The sequence below is a fragment of the Lates calcarifer genome, linkage group LG23 (assembly GCF_001640805.2).
Source record: "Lates calcarifer isolate ASB-BC8 linkage group LG23, TLL_Latcal_v3, whole genome shotgun sequence".
NCBI classification, from domain to species: domain Eukaryota; kingdom Metazoa; phylum Chordata; class Actinopteri; family Centropomidae; genus Lates; species Lates calcarifer.
Genome location: NC_066855.1, coordinates 11,990,942 through 12,010,833, shown reverse-complemented (window position 1 = coordinate 12,010,833; position 19,892 = coordinate 11,990,942). Strand labels below are relative to the sequence as shown.

Sequence of the window (19,892 nt, the reverse complement as noted above, 5' to 3'; positions counted from 1 at the left end):
TAAACACAAAAACAATGGCATCCGTGCACAATGAGTGACTGGTATTCTGAACCAGTTCATTTAGGCAGGATTCTCATATGTAAAGCAGAACTCAGTAAGCTGGTAACCACAGTAGCTCTTTCTTGAAAAGCTTAAAATGAGGCTGACTGAAATAAGAAGAAAGTCCAAGCACAAACATTTATTAGTGAGGTGCCTAACACCTACACAATATTTGTTTACCAGTTTGCTGCAGTATCTGAGGTGGTATAAGGCTGTGAATGTTAATGTCATTATGCTCTGAATCTGGTGAATGATCATCTAAGGATCCTGCTGCCCGTGGTTTATGTGATTCATAGTTCTTAGTTAGAAATGCCATGTAAACCTGTACTAAGTTGTTGGCAGATGCTGTTATACTTGCGTTGTCACCACAAAGGACACTGCGTCTTATTGCCTATATATAGATAAAATGTTTATTTTTCCAGTTTTCCTTTTGTAACTAAAAACTGAAGTTTGTGACCACTTTTCCAGCCCTAAATACTGTCTGCAGGTATTCTGTCAAGATTAGCCCCAACAATCTAAACTAATAGGGACCAATTGGAACAGCCAAAACCATCAGTGAGATAGTTTTTTGTCTGCTTTAAAATGAATAATAGTGAGGAGAGGTTTGGGCAGTGAAGAAGTGCATAATACAGAAAGAAAAAGTAAAGCTGTTAATCATCCTATCGTTCTATCCTTTCAAATCTAATTATGACATAGAAAATAACATTTTATCTTGATATGATTATTTCCACAAACCTAACTAGAATTTGTAAACCACAGAAGGATCTCTTATCTCTTCAAAAGAAGCTACTTTTCAAACTATTACAGTTTTTCTTCTTCTACAGTTGTCAGATGAGCACAGCACAGTGCCATTGTAATTGTTATAATTATTATATAAGTCTCAGGGAACACAATAACTGAAGGCAGAAATATTCTAACCATCAATTTGACTCTGTGAAGTTCATTTAGATGAGCCCCACTCAACACTGATAATGAGAGGAAAATGCATTCAAAAGCAGATTCGTCATTCATTTGTTCAAGAACTTTGAGAAGAAATCTGTCTGTCTGTCTGTCTTAAACTAATCTAATCTATCTCTCTATTGTAATAAAGGTTGAGCTATCTTTAAACCACATGCTGGACTAAAGGTTAACAAGAATAATTCATGGGGACAATCCACAACAAAAGGGTGAGGGATGTTTTATAAATGTCAGACAGAAACCATACTTGAATCAAGCTTGTAGACAAACATGCAGACCTGGGGTGGGACCTCATTCTCATCCTTTGGGAAATTCTCTGCACATTTTTGACAAGTGGCCTCTGTACTTGAATAGCACCCATCTGGTGAGGGCAGATCTATGAAAATTAATTGTTGATCACTTTGGTGATCCCTTAACTTTTCATCTAGGAACCACATTATCAGGTCAACATTATTTGGTTTATGACTAAGTACTTGCAAAACCTCATTTCTAGTTGTGTTTAATACTAACTGGCTGATGTTAGCATGGGAACACTCTACAACGTATGATGCAACAAAAAGATGGAGGTCTAGGATTAGTGAGTGTTTGAGCCATGATCCAGGATGACACAAAGAACTTGGATGAAGAAATCTGGAGGATAGCCCCTCAGGATGAACAGCTAAGAGAGTGCCTCAGGCCACAGAAGACAGAAGGTGAGAAAGAAGAGAAAATATCGTGGAAGAAAAACACCCTCCATGGGATTATTATGGCAGATAGAGGAAGTAGCTGACATCTAGAAACCCTTTCAGTGGCCAGAAAAGGCCACCCTGAAGGAAAGCACAGTCTAATCATAGCAGCACAAGAACAGGCAGTATGGATTAAAAGTCCCTGAGTCCTGATGAGACACACAACTGAAAGTGATTGAGAACAACAGTGCTAAGATCCTTTGGGACCTCAAATTTCAGACTGACAGGATGCTGCTGGCTAATCAAACAAGCATGGTGGTAGTTGACAAGGAGCAAAAGAGGGCAGTTGTGATATATGTGGCAATCGGAGCTGAGATATATGTAGTCTACACCCAGCTGGCATACATACATCTCTATGTGCACTTACACTATGTGTGTGTGTGTGTGTGTGTGTGTGTGTGTATATATATATATATATATATATATATATATATATATATATACTATACTGTGTGCCTTTGTTTAAGGGGTTTCCAGGACACTGAAGCACTCAAAACCCACATGAGTGAATTTTGTTATTTCTGCAGTTCCACCTGGAACACACGTCATTTTTGTGCTGTGAACTGGCAGAAAACATGTATTAAAGAAGTGGGCCATATCTTCACAATGCTTTTTCCAGTCACAACCAAAATTACACAGTTGGCAGTAGAGTCCTCATTGTACCCTTGTGCAATATTCTGTGCTTTATGTGTTTTTTTTTTTTTTTTTCTTGGCCCCTGGCCCTTGAAAGTTCTACATAAAACGCAGTCTCCAATGGCAGCTCTATGGTCAAAATTGGTGTAAATTTTCTGAAAATTGAAAACTGCAAAGGCCCAGGGGTTCTTCCTTGGTTGCCTTGGGTTTGGTCATGTATTCCACGGAACATAATTAGTGGCCCCATATTTCTCCCAAAACTAAAGATCAATCACAGATATTTCAATTAGTACCATAGTGGTGGAAAACTGACCAGCAGACTGACACTGAAATCCCAGGATCCATGGTGCTAGCAGGACTAAAAATGAAAAAAATGGCAGTGTCATCTAAAATCAATTCTTTGTCCTGCCACAGGGTTGTTAGGCCCAAGTGAAGCTCATTACTGGCAAGATATTGCATCTTCTGTACCTGCAGCTCACCCAGGAACAAGAGGTAAAGTTAACAGTGACGAGGACTGCAAGCACCTAGGGAATTGGGCATTTTCAAACTGTGCAAAAACGAGGGGAAAACATGAAGCAAACAGAATTTTAAAAGATGGAGGGAATTTAGACTATATTTCAGCATAATCAGACACCGTGGTTGCCATTAGTGATCCACATTTGCAGTGGCCTCCAGTAGAACCTTATTTACATTTGTTGGAATGATCAGTAGGCCTATTAAAAATCCACCTGGGGGTGCATCAGGGGGACAGTGCATTTCCCCCTCGCTTTAGTTTTATTAGTGTTTATTTGTGCTCTGTCTTGTTTGAATCTTCAAGCATTAAGTTGATAATAAACTTGATAACAGCAAATTAAAACCAATCTTCGTTTGGTTTATCATCTCTCTTATGGGTGTGAGGAGTGAATAGACTAAATAATGAATTGTTTTCTTCACTTTCTTTTAATCCTGTTTCAGAATTTCTTTGAATTTGAAATTGAAGGTCATTGAAGTATGATAAGAAAGATTATTATATCTTCCTGGCTTCAGTTGGATAATTTCTGCGTTGTTTGGTTTTGTCTTACATGCATTGGTGTGTGAGTTAAGCTGTTGGTCTTTGCTTGTGGTGTCATCAGATGTTAGATATCTCTACCTATACTATATACTTACTCCATTTCTCCACCATTAGGTTTATTGTCATATACCAGATGCTTCACCTCCTTCACCCGCTCTGCTTTGAACATTTATACTTCACACACTCAACACTGAGTACCTAGTTCTTGATTTAAATAATTTCATGGCAATCCATCCAATAGCTATCAAGACATTTCACTCAATACCACACATCAATCTCATAATGGTGCTAGAGAAAAAGACAGAGGATCAGTATGGTCTGGACCAAAGTCCTGGACTAGCTGATTAAAACAGTCCCACCTTCCTGGTTCGGTTTTTGTTACAGACATTTGGAGGCTGTAGTCTCTCATGCTGTTGACTAGTATTGCATTGCACTGAGAGCTGTTTATGACATGTAGTCTACCTGCATGACTCCATAAGTTATGTATGGCTGGTGAAAGCATTGTACCCTTTTTGGTTGCAAGGGCATTAATGCTCAGTTCTAAGTACACATTATATCAAGGATTAAAGAAAAAAAGATCTTTCATCTGGTGGATGAAAGCAATTACACCGAATAGTATAGAGGCATTGTAGAAGACATTGTAAATACTGTGCTATATTGTATTTTATTAGAGAATTGTATAAGAATTTATTAGATTTGTATCTCATCCACAAGAAGAAGAATGAATTACTTGTGTGTGCGCTTTTCTTCTTTATCTACCCCCCCCTCCCCCCCATCATTTTTCTGTTCAATTTACATTCTTTGTCATGTAGCATGGCGGGGGCTTCAACTAGATTTCAATGTGCAGTCTCGTATTGTATATTAAGTAATAGAAGCTGATTATGTATTCTTTTTTTTGGTCAAAATAACAGGAATAATCAGTACAAGAATTACAAGAGCCTTCTGAGAACTTATTTTCTGTTTGGAATTATAATGTTCTATCTGCCAAGACATTTACTGTATTAATTACAGTAAATCTCAAGTATGTCAATTAAGAAATAATTAGCAACATGATTTAAATATACACAAGAGAACACATCACACCAAAGATTTTCAATAACATATATGAACCAATAATACAGTGCATACAATTTTAGTACCAGTATATTTGAAAATAGTGGTAAAAACACACACAGACACACACACACAAAAAGTTTTTCCTCTAGTTTGCTGATGTTTTATATACTGCAGTCCCTTTGGGTGCTGTTCTCCTCTGTACTAATCTGGTCTCTTTTCTGCTCCAAAATTAGCACCTGGCCACTGACGTCAGTATCTGATACACTATCATCACTGTGTGTGTGCAGTACAAAAGTCATAAACCAAGGCAAACTCAGTAAGGAGTATGGAGGAGAAAGCTTGGGACTGGAAAAAAAAGATGATTAAGTAGCTAATTGGACACCTGACTTCATCTCAGATTCCTACATATTAAAGTCTCAGTAACTATTATCCACTCTTACTAATAAACACAGTAATTCTTGTTTTAAAAAAAAAGCATTAGTGAGCTGTGTAATTCACATTAGCAAGTTGTCTGTACTTGTAGCTGAGGAGCAAGCAGGATCAAACATGATAAAAAGAAATGGCTCTCAGTTTCTTCGTCAGCTTCATTGTCATTTGTAACAGCAGTACATATTTTTAACTTGTATAACACCACCATAACCCTAACCCCATTACCCTTTTAATGCCTTAATGGGTTAGCGGGATCCTTTTTATCCCTCTGAAAAGCTCATTGTGGATTAATTAAAATTACTCTTGTGTGCATGAGAGCAATATTCTCATTAACTATCTTGAACTAGTATAATATGCATGAGAACCATAACAAATTCTGTGAAATGTTGATCCTCTAGCCCTTCAGTTGAATGTGGAGTGTTATGCATTTCTGATGCGTTGGGGAGTCTTGGCATGTCAGTGTTGGCAGTTCCTTTCTGGCTGTGTTAACATTGTAGAGTCAAAGGCTGTAGTATCTTTGCTGTGCAAAAGAGAATATTTTAAAATATTTAAAGTTACAACACATCAGCCTCAAGACTCAGTTATATAGTTTGGTAATTTTACCACTTTCAGAATTCAGCTGTGAAACAGCTGTTTTTATCTACAGACCTTCAGCATTTAGAATTTTCCAAAATCATATGTCTTTTATTTATTTTCCTTCCTTACTTTAATATTGTTGTTGTTTCACCTCTTCTTTTTCTCTGGCTTCTAATTGTTTGAAATTGTTTACCTAACACTAAACTCTTACATTCTAGATTCTTCCCCTGTCCTCTTCATCTCTTTCACCCACTCTATGTACATTTATCCTAGTTCTTGATTTAAATACTGTATTTCAGAACATTTTTCTTGTTTGAAAGGAAAGGCTGTAAAACATAATACCTTGGTTAAATAAGGCCATGACCTCGTCACAGATATCAAAAGCAAAGAAAAGTCTACAGAAACACAGAAGGAGAATGTCTTTTACTCTGGGAGTCTAAAGGAACAATACAATAAATCAATAGCAGAATGTTTTCAAGTTTCAAGGTCACTGGCTCTGTGACAAGCCTGTATGTTAGCCAGCTCTCCAAAATCACTCATGCAAAATGTGAATTGTCTCTCAAACTGCTTCAGTAACAAAATGATTGATGATGAATGAATTGATCCTCAAATAGCTTCCTTCATCTACAGACCTGTGCATAGGCTGCTTCAAATTAAATCACCATGTCAACCAAAAACATTGTATTGCTCGTTAAACATGATTTCTACCATCTTTTTAAATAGGCATCTGCAGCTAATCAATGTCTGAGGCTGTATAATGCTTAGCTATAGCAGCAACAATGGTACTTTGCAGTGTGAAGCCTGAAAACATTTTCTAATTAGCCTTAGATTAGCCTTAGATTGATGAAAATGTAATTCTTTAGTCATGAAACAAACTACTAGACAACTGTAACATTTGACCCAATGAGGGCAGTGGATGAAATGTTGAGGGAAAACAATTGTGATTCATCCAGAGGATGACTTGAAACAAATGTACCACAATTTCATGGCAATCCATCCAATAGCTGTCAAGATATTTCACTCAATACCACACATCAGGCCCATAATGGTGCTATGCATAATCAAAAACACTCACCACTGTCTGCTCTAATTTCAAAGGTGCAAAATAGTTTGTAGTGTATAGCTCAGTTATAGACACAGCCAGCTAAAATGAATGCAGTCTGTTGAAACAGTCCCACCTTCCTGAAGGTTTGGTTTTTGGAGGCTGTAGTCTCTCGTGCTGTTGACTAGTATTGCATTGCACTGAGAGCTGTTTATGACATGTAGTCTACCTGCATGACTGCATAAGTTATGTATGGCAGGTAAAAGCATTGTACCCTTTTTGGTTGCAAGGGCATTAATGCTCAGTTCTAAGTACATATTATATCAAGGATTAAAGAAAAAAAAAAAATCCAACCATTACATGTTGTTCCTTTCCCAGCACTGAAAAAGCTCACATCAAGGTAAACACTGATCTGCTGCTTGCTGCTGATTCTAGTTACTGATACATTTAAATTCTGCTTGACTGAAGCTCTGCCTTTAATCATGCAGAAACACCACTTTAATTCTTCATCTGCAAAAATAAATGGGCATTAGGGATAAGGCTCTTGAAAATGGCTCCATTACAACTGTTCTTTCCTCTTCCACACCTGACTCATGTAAATGTGTTGAAAACTGACAGCATCAGTCATTTCAGCAAATGTCCATTAAGAACGTATGTTCACGTTCAGGTTGCAAGGCCTTTCCGTAGCTGTAAGTAACAGTCTATTTCCAAGTCTGTGCTGATGACATACACCCTCACAGTTGCTGGTTGTTTATACCTCAGTGGCTCACAATTTTAGGGTAATACTTGACTCCAATATTTCTTTTTAAAGATGGTGACTACGATGTTACGTTCCCTTCATTTAAAGACCAGAGCTAAAAAACCACAGATCTTTGGAATTTTTTATGCTTCGATCTCCTCTTGTGTTTCAGTTTGCATTACTTAGGCCGTCAGTTGCTGGACCTTAAACAAAGTCCAAGGAAAGAGAATACATTACTCCTGTTCTTGCATCTCTTGACTGATGTACGAAGTGTTGAGTATTGATTTTGCCAATAACATTTAAGGCACCACATGCCCACCCTACATCCCTTATTAGCCACGGTACAGCTTGAGACAGGCAGTGGTTATCTGGTTTGTCCAAGCAGAGTGAAAGGTCTTTTCAGTCATCTATTGTGGTGCTACCTGTCTGAACATCTCATCATCTCATATATATTTAGTTTCACTACTTTTTAGTCAGTTTTATTGGAAGTTTGTTATAACTTTGTTTTTAAAAGTTCTGTAAAGGAAGAAAGAAACGTTTTAATATAATTTGCTTGAAGATGCCTGTATATTTGGCTGGACAAAATCCCAGCAAAACAGACCAACAAAAAAGGGATATTTGTATGCATTGCCATGGATAAGCCAGGGATCAATACAAAACAACTTTGAGCCTGGTAAACAGGATTTAGTGCAGGATGAACCAGTTCGTTCATGACATTTTGTGAGGCTCAGCAACAGGTGTTTTTCTGTACGAAGCAGCAGTGATAGTGGTTTAGGAAATTAAACTAACACATATTCTTAACTTGTATAGCTGTGGCTTTGGGCTAGTGAAAACCTCAAAAGCCTTTTTGGCATCTATAAATTAATTCATCTGTCTGGTTTAAATAACACTAACCCAATGAAATGCTGGCCTCTATGTCTGTTCTGTCAGACTTACAGCTGATGCCTTTTCTCATCTTGTCACTTTTTTTTTTTTTTTGTATTTTTGGGGGCTTTTTTGCCTTTATTCACATGACAGTGAGAGAGAGACACAGGAAACAGTGGGAGAATGACACGCAGTAAAGTCAAACCGGGGTCCGCCTGCTGAGACCACTAGGGCCCACATGGTACGCGCCCTAACCATTCGGCTATGAGGGCACCCCATTGCCTTGTCACTTTCTTTGTATTCAGTACAAGTGAACAGGCTTTCCATTCAGTTAATCATTGGCCTTGATGTAGAGAGGCTCCTCTGCTGTACTTTCAGTTCAGCCTATTAAAGCACGTCCAGCTCCAACACACATACAGCTCTAGGACTTTCCATCAACCTCTTCCACTTTAGTAGCCACTTTTAGGTTGGTTGCATTTTCTTTACTTTTAGAGATTTGGGAGGAAGTTGGTCTAGTGCCAAAAGCCACAGAAACTTGGATAAATCTCCTCATTAGTCTTTCAGGTCATCTGCAGTTGGGTTAATGTCATCATTACCAGAATGTTATGTTCTTTATCTTTAACTGAAGAAAACTCTAACATCCGTGATTGTTCTTGATTGTGCAGTTGCTATAACATTCATACTAGATCAAATCAAATGGCCAAAGAGCACTATCAAGGTTTTTCTGTCATTTAAAAAAAAAAAAAAAACCAATAATTATGTTTTTTGATCCCTACTATCAATTAGGGTCACTTACATTGTATATAGTTATAACTTAATAAGATAAGATAATCCTTTATTAGTCCCACAATGGGGAAATTTACATTGTTGCAGCAGCATAAGTGATTGAAAAGATAGGAAAATACATAAATATCGAGTAAAAGACAAGATAAAAACAAGATAATGCTATAAAAATATAGATATAAGAACAGTAAGTAACAGATATCCTTGTTGTTTTTCCAGTTCCGCTGTGTGATTTCCTTCTTTCAATACTCCATCATTATGAAATGAAAGCATTTCCATTTCATATTGTGTTGTGTGCAGTAATTCTGATGAAGTCTAGTCTAGAATCTAAACAGGTATTTCTTGCATGATGAAGCTCTTGAAGCTCATGCTGTGCATTAACTGTTAAAAAAGAAGTTGAGAGCTAGATGCATTCATAATAACCCCAGCCTGATCATACCTAGCTAGATCTGCAGTATGGACCCTGTTCACCCATTAGAGATCCCTATGTCTCTCTGGGATTTTACACACTATTTAGCAGTCTTGGACAAATCCAGTGCAGGAGAATGACTAAATTGGCCATTAGGGAGGCTTGCCAGCAAGGGAAGTGCAGTCAAACCAGAAAAGAGGGCCGAAACAGGGAGGATAAAAGGTCTGGAACACTGTGGAACAATCTCGCTGTTATCTGTCCATTATGTATAAGCTGATATTAAATGAGGTGGGCAGATCACTAATTCAAGTGATGAACAGGAGCAGGAAGACTCGGCAGGGGTGGCTGGTGAGCAGTTGATGAATGCTACTGGAATGCATTCTGAAGTGACAGGAGAGGCTGTTAAGCAGGTTAATCAGATAAGACCAGAGGCAGGAGGGAGGAGAAGAGGGCATACCAACTGTTACCATGACAGACTGCCTTGAAGGGACGACCCATTGTTTCGCACTTAATATGTGTCTATGCAGCCTGGTGTACAGCCTGGTGGTGTGAAATCAGAAGCGACATGATATGTCTTTTGAAAAGCTGGCACATCACATAAAGGTTTAGAACATGATAGCTCACTTTTAGTGAGTTAGGCAGCATTTAGGAAATTACATGCTCCAGGGCTTAACTCAACTGAGCCTCTGCTCTGTGGCCAGTGAAGTGTACTTTGCTAAGAAGTGTATCTTGAAATTTGTTTAATGCAGTCCCTCTGGATTTTGCACTTTTCTTTTCAAAATGACTGTGTTAAGTCACACAACAGTCTTTAGAGGTGCAATGAAAACAAAAACAAATAATTCTGTTACAGTGGAGATCTAACCGATTTATATGAATGATTTTTTTTTTTTCTCACACACATACTCACATTTCATATCTCACAGAAGAGTGGATTATAACGAGGCCACTTCCCTGGAACATCTATGCATCAAAGCAAATTGCAGTTCACAAATCATGTTACAGCTTTTTATGTCAGACAAATTATAACTCTGCTGCCAGCATTTGTTCCTGTGCTGCAAGTCTTTGATCAAGGCATTATTAAAAATTCATGTCTCTTTAAAGATGTTCTGGGATGTAGATGTTGTCAAACAGTACTTTTTTTTTATTTGTACTGCTTATATAAGAATTTTTAGTTTCATCACACCTTTTGAATGATTCATATAATCAGAAACGGTGGTAACTATTGCTATACATTTTCTTTATTAACGCTAGTGATTATTGTAGGGTTTGAATTGACACTGAGGGGAAACGAAGTAAACTTGTGGCGTCCCAAGTTAATTAGCACTTCTGCAACACAGTTTATTTTTCTTTTTATTAATAAATCGCTGGATGATTTGATAAAGTTTCCTGGAAAAAAAGTGAATAACGCTAATGACCGTTATTCGAGTCACTCCAGTTTTTCTTTAGCTTACTCTAAAGGATTCTGGTTCAGGTTTAGCAATTACCTGGAATTAATTGACTGAGAGTCAATCTATTGAACCCTTTAAACCCTGTGTCTGTTTCACCTGTTAGTGTCAGATTACATGTTTCTTTGCAGGAAACTTCTGAGGAAACTTTTAAGTATTTATGGCCCTAAATAAAATCCTAATGAAACAATCTCTTCAGTTGAACTAACCACATATACAACCTGTCACAAAGGTTTGTTTTTAAGTGAGTTGGTGTTGCCACAAAAATAAATACTAAATCATAATGTGTCGGTAGCACAAAGAGAACAGCTATAAAGAGTAGCATAATGCACAATTTGAAATTCAGTAATATTACATTGGTGGCTTGTTTGCTGTATTACTGGTAGTTCAGTGGTGACCACAGACCTGTTATCGTGTAGATGGGTTTACTCTCCATATTTTTGCTAACCCCAATCCGGTTATCCTTTCTAACCCAAACTATGATCTTACCTAACCCCAGAGAGCAGCAGAAAGGGAGGGAAACACTGTTCGAAAGGAGGGAACAGATTTCGACACCAGACTGTACTACTTTGGAGCTGTTTAAAGGCACCTTTACAGAGCTGAACTGAGGAATTAAAATAAGTAACAAGTAATGTAACAAATTACTGCTGAGTAATAAGTAACATAATGCAATGACTTTTCCAGTGAATAATTTTCAAATACAGACTGAGTGACATGGAGTTATCTAAAGTTAGCTAACATCAGCCATCTTGCCACTGGTCATACTAGAACAATTAAGGCTGTAGCAGCAAAACAAAAATGTGCAAGGGTGTTTATTATTTCTTATGAATTCGACTTTTTTATTTGTAGAGGGAATAATGTGTTATTTCATCTTTCAAAAGTGACATAGTGTTGCTTTAAGGCACAATAGCCAAAGAGACTGAAGCCCTTTGCTAGATAATGTGTCGTCAAAATTCCCTCCTAAATTGTATGTTAATAAGCTTTAATTATAATGATTTGCATAATGTGTTTTTTGTATTTCCTGTGATTCCATTCTAAAACGATTTAAAGCCTCCCTACAAGTCATCATGACGTATCACTGGTCTGTCACCCTGTCCTTTACAGTCCACACACACACACACACACACACATACACAGACGAAGAGCAACAGCTGCAGCAGTAAGAGCAGCAGGTTTTACTAGAAGGAGGCAGCCCAGCATCCAGGGCGCACTTGTGGGTTAAAGAGAAGGTTACAGCTCTGAACCTTCACTGATTTATTTTTCTACCAGGACTGAAGACACGTTATCAGGATGGCGGCAGCTTCGACAGATTCGGGGCAAGGGTCCATCAGAATAACTCCTGAAGTGCTGCAAGAGATGCTCCAGTACTACAACCTGAGCCGCCAGGAGTTTATCAACACTTACAACATCGAGCCCCTTATCTACATCCCCGAGTTACCGTACAGCGCTAAAACCACCTTCGTGATCATGTACGTGGTCATTTTCGTCCTGGCTCTGGCTGGAAATAGTTTGGTCATATACATAATTGTAAAGAAACGAGCGATACAGACGGCGACAGATATTTTTATTTGCTCTCTGGCTGTCAGCGACCTGCTCATCACTTTCTTCTGCATACCTTTCACTTTGCTGCAGAACATCTCTTCTGAATGGTTCGGGGGTGAGTTTTAAACTTATATTTGCTATTTTGTAAGACCATATCATCATAAGACCTAATTAGTTGTGTAAGAATTAATATTATATCGATAGGAATAATGGCATGGATGCTGAAAAATTAAGGCAACTTCCGACGTCTTATTTGCACGTGGAAATCCGACTTGAACTCCATAAAAGTATGATCATAGTGGCAAATAAGAATATTGTATAGCTGCATTAATTACAAAATTCATCTGTTTGACTGAGAAAATTATGTAAAAAAATAATGATGCAGTCTGTGATTTAATCATAATAATCATAATGGGAGATAATCATAATAATGTAAGTGTGACTTAGAGTAGGTGAATAATGAATGAAACGCAGTTGTAGACGCCTGCTTACTTAGGTTAATAAACTGAATAAACTGAGGTAATATCCATGAAAGCGAAACATCGATCCCTTGGGGGCTTGAACTTTTAAGGAGAACCCGGATAGCCACAACAGGGGGGCATATCTCAAAATGACAGATGGAGCACATGGGGTTCAGGTTAATAAAGGGGGTGGGGTTGTTTTTTTTTTTTTGAGTCACATACCTGATTATAGTGTATTTGGGCCCAAAAGCTGCACTATTACCTGAGAAGTCTGAGGTGAGGGAAGGAAGTGATGTGGAAGATCTGTTAAGTGTTAGAATATTACAGACTTTTTTTGTAGCTTTTCCATTAGCCAGGAGAAAGTTTTCATTAACATCGAAGAGTTGTTCCTGAGTTTGTGAAGCTTATGACACAAAATAATGAACACTCAAGCATCATGACCTAATGCAATTCTGTGCAATACTCCTGCAAAAACACCAAGTCAGAGGTGTTGGATCAACTTTTTGAGGCTCTAATTTGAGGTGCTGTGACCTTGTAGTATAGTATATTGTTACTGTTGTACATTGTATAACATTTGAAGGGGTCTCTTCCTATGTCCACCAGCTAGACACCTGACAATACACAACCCCTCTGCTATAACCTCTAAGAAGCACCAAATAGCTGAATCAACACTTCTCAACTCAGTGGCAACAGAAACTGAGTATTTGATTTACAGGTGGCATATTGTTTAATCGTTACTAAAGTGGATTTCATTATATCTGTCAGTTCACAACACAGTGATCGTGTCTGATACCAATGAGGACACCAAACAGAGGTGTGTCTGGCATTCAGTGTATCATAGCAATAGAGGACCAGCTCAAAGCATGTGCTCCCATTAAAATGCAATAATAATTAGTTCAGAGAGAGTCATAACAGACTTAACATGTGGTTCTTACCCACAGTGCACATTTTCACCAGGGTCTCAGCTCAATGCCTAATTAGTTGTGAAATATTTGTGATCACTGTTCATGTGAGTGATGTGACCTTAGATAGAAATGCATGTTTCCTACTGTTTCTTACTTCTTTTCTCATCCCTCTGTTTTACTTACAGGAGTTCTGGTTTGCAAGACAGTTCCCTTTGTACAGACCACAGCCATAGTGACAGGCATCCTCACTATGACCTGCATTGCCATTGAGAGGTACCAGGGCATTGTCTTCCCGCTGAAAATGAGGAGGCAGTACTCGTCCAAAAGAGCATACAAAATGCTAGGTATTCTATGTTTGCAAGAGTGCCTTATTATGCATCTAGGAATGAATGTGCTCATGTGTCAGATGTATTTTTTCTGTCAGTCAGTTTGCTTGACAAGCTGATTTGGCATTGTTGAAATTTGGCAGGTGTGCACAGTGGTCCCCCTGCAAGCCTCTGTGAACCTATAGTTACCCATACATCAGTTTAACACCAGTTCAAATTGGCCGAAGTTGATATAACTTGCTGTCAGCGGGTTTGAGACCTCAAGACTATACGTAAAAGCCATAGAAGTATGTCAGAGAAAACAGCAATGAAAACAACTCTGAAAAACACCTGTGCAGATTGGCCTACGTGTAGCATGTTCCACTCTTAATCCCTTGAACTGTAGGGACAGTATATCAAGACGTGAAATAAAGTTAGTAGTAGACAACAAATGACAGCAATGACAGAAGGTTTTGAAGTGAATGTAATTCACAGTGGTGCCTCTTCCCCACTCTGTGCCCTGAACGCAACAATCTAACTTGGACTGAGTGGGTATAATGTCCCACAAGTCTATCAGGAACTACTTAAAAGTGAGCAGGACAGGATCCAATATTCCAAAAGAAACCTACCTACATACATAAAACCTTTATGTATCTATATTTACTAAGAGAAAAGTTTAATTTAGTGCTGCTAAGAAATGATCAAGACACTGAAATTATATTTAATCAAGTGAATTAGGTTACTGTCATGCAGCAGTCTCACACTGTCTGAGTTGAGAACAAAAAAATGCAGAGGAACTTTTCAGAGACTCTACATGATTGGCAGCTTATTACATGAGGAATTTAACTGTGAAGCTGCTGTGATTTTTGCTTGGTATTAGTCAAATGCAAGTGATTCTTGAATGTTCTTGGCAGCTACTGCATTTATCAAACTGTATGCCATGTATTATCTCAATCAAGAGTTTTATTCTGCAGATTGTATCTGTTTGTATTTCATATCTCTCTGCATCCTGCAGGGCTTGTATGGATTACCTCAGTGATAGTGGGTTCACCAATGCTGTTTGTGCAACAGCTGGAGGTAAGTTACTCCCTTCAAAGCAGCCCATCATAAATTTTCTTTCACTGGCTGTTTCAACTGTTATTACAAAGCAAAATTACACAGCTTTTGTAAAAGTGAATATGAAAAAAATGATTAATCTCAGAAGAGCAGAGAATGAATAAATAACTGTATCTTACAGCAATATAATATAATGGTAATCTGCCAGTACAGTATTTACGCACTTTTATATTTATGAACCTAGACGAATTCAAGCATTGGGCAGGACGTAATGCTCCCATCCATCACCACAGAAACCCTAGATTCCAGGTAGCAGTTCCAGTACAGTGGGAGAGAGTTAAAAGGCAGTTCAACATCATCTTGTTTACTTTTAGTCTTCCAAACCTATCCTAAAATGCACCCTTAGTCAAAACTTACACTTTCCAAAAAACACACTTCTTGGTTGTGACTAGCTTTATAAGCTAACCTCTGGATGTCACTGACAGCACATGCATCTGGTGAAAAGAAGAGAATGTCGCACTGAGTGGCTTACAACTGCTAGGTAGCTCTTTAGCTTGCTAGCTTATTTGCATTTTGTATACATTGTGGTTAAGCAAAATGCTGTGAAATGAATAGATAAGAAGCGATCACGACATTGGTGGCTGCACCAAGGCTCAGCTTTTGGAATACCAAATAAATCAAGTGATGTCAAAGGAGCACAGTAGCAGAGGTACAACTAGTTTCCAAAAGAACAATCACAATTTTGGAACGCCTTACCACCTGAGTCAAGAACACAATTAGAATTTAAGGTTTCCAATGCACAAGGGAAACAGTGGCTCAAACCACAACGATACTTGCAACTTCTGCTGGTTGGTGGAAGTTGGCATTGGACAACACCATGCAACACCATGCAACACCATGCAACACTGCAAGCACTGAAAGAACTGCAGTCCATAGGAGATTGCACACTCTGAAAATATGATAAATCTGTAAAAATTCCATTTTAATAGACCACTCCAAGACTTAGTGTGTCATATACTGCAGTAACTGGAATCACATCAAATGTGTCACAAGCATCATGTAAATACCACCCTGTCAGTCAGAGCTACTTTATCAATCCTTGATTGGTCTTTGAGGACTAAAAGCTTCTCCTCTTGCTTCTCCCAGGTGAAATATGACTTCTTGTATGATAATTACCACGTGTGCTGTCAGGAAAGTTGGCACTCTCTGACTCACAGGCAGGCGTACACCACCTTCATTATGGTGGCTCTTTTCCTGCTCCCTTTGGCAGCCATGCTGTTCCTCTACACGCGAATTGGCATTGAGTTGTGGATCCGCAACAGGGTGGGCGACTCCTCAGTCCTCAACACGATGAACCACAGGGAGATCAACAAGATCTCAAAGTAAGTTAGACAACAGAGGTGTCTAACAGAAAGCTGATGCATTTTCATACCATTTTCATACCATTTTTATTTGCTGACTATGTACTGGATGTTTGACCTTGACTGAGGAAAGTATCTTTATACTAAACCTTTGATAAACAAGGAGATTGTAGGAGTTAATTATATTCATAGATTCTGGATTTTTCAATGATCAAGAAGGGGTCAGTGTCATTTTAAAAAGTTTCAACTAAGTAGTTTAACTTTTTTGTGGACAAACCAAAAATCAAATTATCGTTTTAAGCTTGGATCGTTTTTTTTTTTTTTTTTTTTTTTAAATGTTTTCAGCCTTTTCATTGGAGGTGTTAAAGGCAACACAAAGCTGTAGCTTCACAATAAAAGCATTAGAAAGAGCTGTTGTGTTTGATTTGGCAGAAAACTAAATTGCATAATGTCATTATAGCCCTGAGCACAGAATTTAATTGCTACAACAATTTAGTCTGGTAACAGAGGAGATGCAGTACAAGGATCTAGTCTTTCCCAGTTGGGTAAAATTGCTGCAGTCCATTCAGGTGTGTGACTCCCAGGGTCCTTATGTTTATCCTGCTGACTCACTGCTGTAGCCCACTGGCACACTTTAATGGACAAGTGCCATCATTAGCGTTATTAGTTGCACCTGTTCCTTCCCTGCTGTGACAAGTCATGCAGTAAGAAAGATTCAGATCTTTTACATCTGTCATCAAGTGTTCTTTTCTTCTCCTTTTTGCTTTCCGCAGAAAAAAGAAAAGAGCCGTTAAAATGATGGTCACCATTGTTTTGTTATTCACCATTTGCTGGGCACCATTCCACACAGTTCACATGCTGTTTGAGTACTGTAAGTATGGCTAGACTTAATATGAATTTTAATGTGAAATGTAAATCACTCAAGTGCATTTTGCCATTTATTCTGAGTGTAGCTCATCAGTTTGAGTATGACCCTCTGTCTGTGTGTAATTGTCCAGATGACCTAGAGAAGAAATATGATGGAGTCAAACTTAACATGATCATCGCCATTGTTCAGGCCATTGGGTTCTTCAACAGCTTCAACAATCCCATCGTGTACGCTTTCATGAACGAGAACTTCAAGAAAAGCTGCGTCTCTACCCTCTCCCACTGCATCAGAAAACCTAATCCTCAGGGTGACGTCGTGGTGGCGCCCAAACTGACCGTGCAGTTCATCAAACCCCAAAGCAGGGAAGCCTTCCTGGAGTCAGACGAAGGCAATAGCTCAAAGCAACACTCAGCAGAGAAAGGCCCTTCAAGTTCATCACATGGGGAGAGCTCCCTTGAAATAATTGGAGAAAAAATCTCCACCATCCAAACAGAGCTCCCTGTAAACAGCTCCTCTCAAATCAAATGAAAATGAAGTGACTCAAAGTTCAGGTGAACTGTTGAACCCTCCTGTTTGCTCGCTATCACCGGCACATGATAACAGAGGCTGCAGGTGCATCAGATGTGATTGTAAGTCTCACAGCTGTGGTTCATACATTCAAAAAAATCCAGCTTTAAAAAAAAAAAAAAAAAAAAACTGCAGTGCATTGTTTTTCCACTCTAGTCAAATAATTTCTGTTTAGATGTTTCTCACAACTGCAGGATGTTCAGCCTCTCACAGTGAGCATTTAATGATGTACTGGAGGGAGCCATGATCAGTGTGTCATCGCAAATGAGCACAAACTGTTACCACTGTGGCATTTATAGTACATCAGGAACTGTTTGGAAAAGACAACAGAGGTCATTTGACTTAACACAGCCATGATTTTAGCAACAAAGGACAACTCAACTTTTACTGCACTGCTAATATTTGCTTCGGTTCAACTCTGCTATTCAGCATGATACTCACTTCAGTTCAAGTTAATTAAGTTGTAAACTTTTATTTTAGTAAGGTGACACAAATTGTTCTGGTCTTTAGCCTCTTGCTGGTCTTTAGCCTCTCATCTAATGGAAAACTGCCAGACTGAACAGTTGGATCAACAGCCATGCAAGCACAGCCCTTGTACAGTTTTTTAAAAGGTGAAGGTTGGCATAGAGGAGTTAAATCATTCATCCTCTTTTGGACCAAACCCAATGGCATAGAAACCACGTGTCACTATTTTGATGTTAGAGTTGACAGCTGACGTGTTTAGATAAGTTAGATATGAGACCAATTTTTGAATGACCCTGGTTCATTCAATCGTGATAAAATGAGTCGCAGCAGTCTGCAGCCTGAACCTTTAAATCGGGGCTCTGGTGTCACATACAGTATATACACAGAAGCACAAGGGATAAAATTGATTTTGCTATTAACATGTTTGCTTAATAGTGCTTTGATTATTTGTAATGATGATGTCTAAATTCAACCTAAGTGGATTTTATTAGGTTTTGGTGTATAATTAACGTTTGCTACATGTTCTGTGATATGTTTGGTAATGACAGCTTTGCTTTTATTCACAGTTCTGTGCAGATCCTGCACTGAAAACAAATCATCATTCATTTAAAACACTTGCTTCTTTTCTTTTCTTTTTATAATGCAGTTCAGTGGATGAGAATGTTTGTAGGCTCTATTCTTGGCTCGTGTTGCTCAAGTATTGTCCTTTGGCAAGTGGCATTTCTCAAGAGATTGTGCTCTGTCCCACATGCAAGAGCAGGATTTTGTCACCAGTGAGATAAAAAAAATTTACATTAAATGAAAAGATCTATTACAACTTGTTTCTTTCTTTCAAATGAGGCCTTTAAGAAATTACAGACTAATTTACTCAAAAATATAACAACAGTACGAATAGGTAAATAACGCAAATAATGTATGTAAACTCTGAATTAAACTGACAGTTCTTAAGTTCTCAGCAGTGTAGAAAAGTATTCAGTTTACTTAACAGTACAAGTACCAATACAGCAATGTAGAAATAATCAATTTCAACTAAAAGTCCTGCAAGAAAAATTCTATTTCAGTAATAGTACATAAATATAGGCAGCAGTATTAAAGTAAAAGTACTAGTTTGAGCTCTCTGACCTCTGATGCATTATAAATTATATACATTATATATGACATCATTAGATCATTAACACTGAAGCATTAGTATGTCAGCAATATATTACTGTTGTAGCTGCTGGAAGTGGAGCTAGTTTGAACAATGAACAAGTCAATTTAATGTACAGTTTTAATAGAGGCTCACCAGATAAATCTGAGGGGTCATAAGATGATTAATGAGTGAGGAACAAAAGTTCTGGTTCACAAATCTGTTTTCAGTTTTTTGATCTTTGATTTTGATACTGAGCACTTGAACATTTACTGAAATGAAGACTCCAGCTACTCACTGCTTTTTGGAGGACGCCAGAGGCCAAAAAGGTGAGAAAATACTGGTTTAATCTTTAATACTGTGTTGTATTTAAAAGCTTGACATATTACCCACTGCATAAAAACAAACTCCAGCTATGCCTGGATTTCCAGCTAGAAGAGCTGGAAACTACCATTTCATTTGTTGCTTATTGCTTCTGTGTACTG

The 19,892-nt window shown here is 38.2% G+C and overlaps 1 protein-coding gene across 1 annotated transcript; it reads left to right on the top strand.

The window, feature by feature from the left end:
• Positions 1–11,876: 11,876 nt before the first annotated feature.
• On the top strand, positions 11,877–19,639 carry qrfprb (pyroglutamylated RFamide peptide receptor b). Its single transcript, XM_018699351.2, has 6 exons — positions 11,877–12,405; positions 13,842–14,000; positions 14,977–15,038; positions 16,164–16,399; positions 17,152–17,249; positions 17,377–19,639. The coding sequence occupies exons 1-6, from the start codon at positions 12,039–12,041 to the stop codon at positions 17,772–17,774; spliced, it is 1,320 nt and encodes a 439-aa protein (XP_018554867.1). The 5' UTR covers positions 11,877–12,038; the 3' UTR covers positions 17,775–19,639.
• Positions 19,640–19,892: the final 253 nt, after the last annotated feature.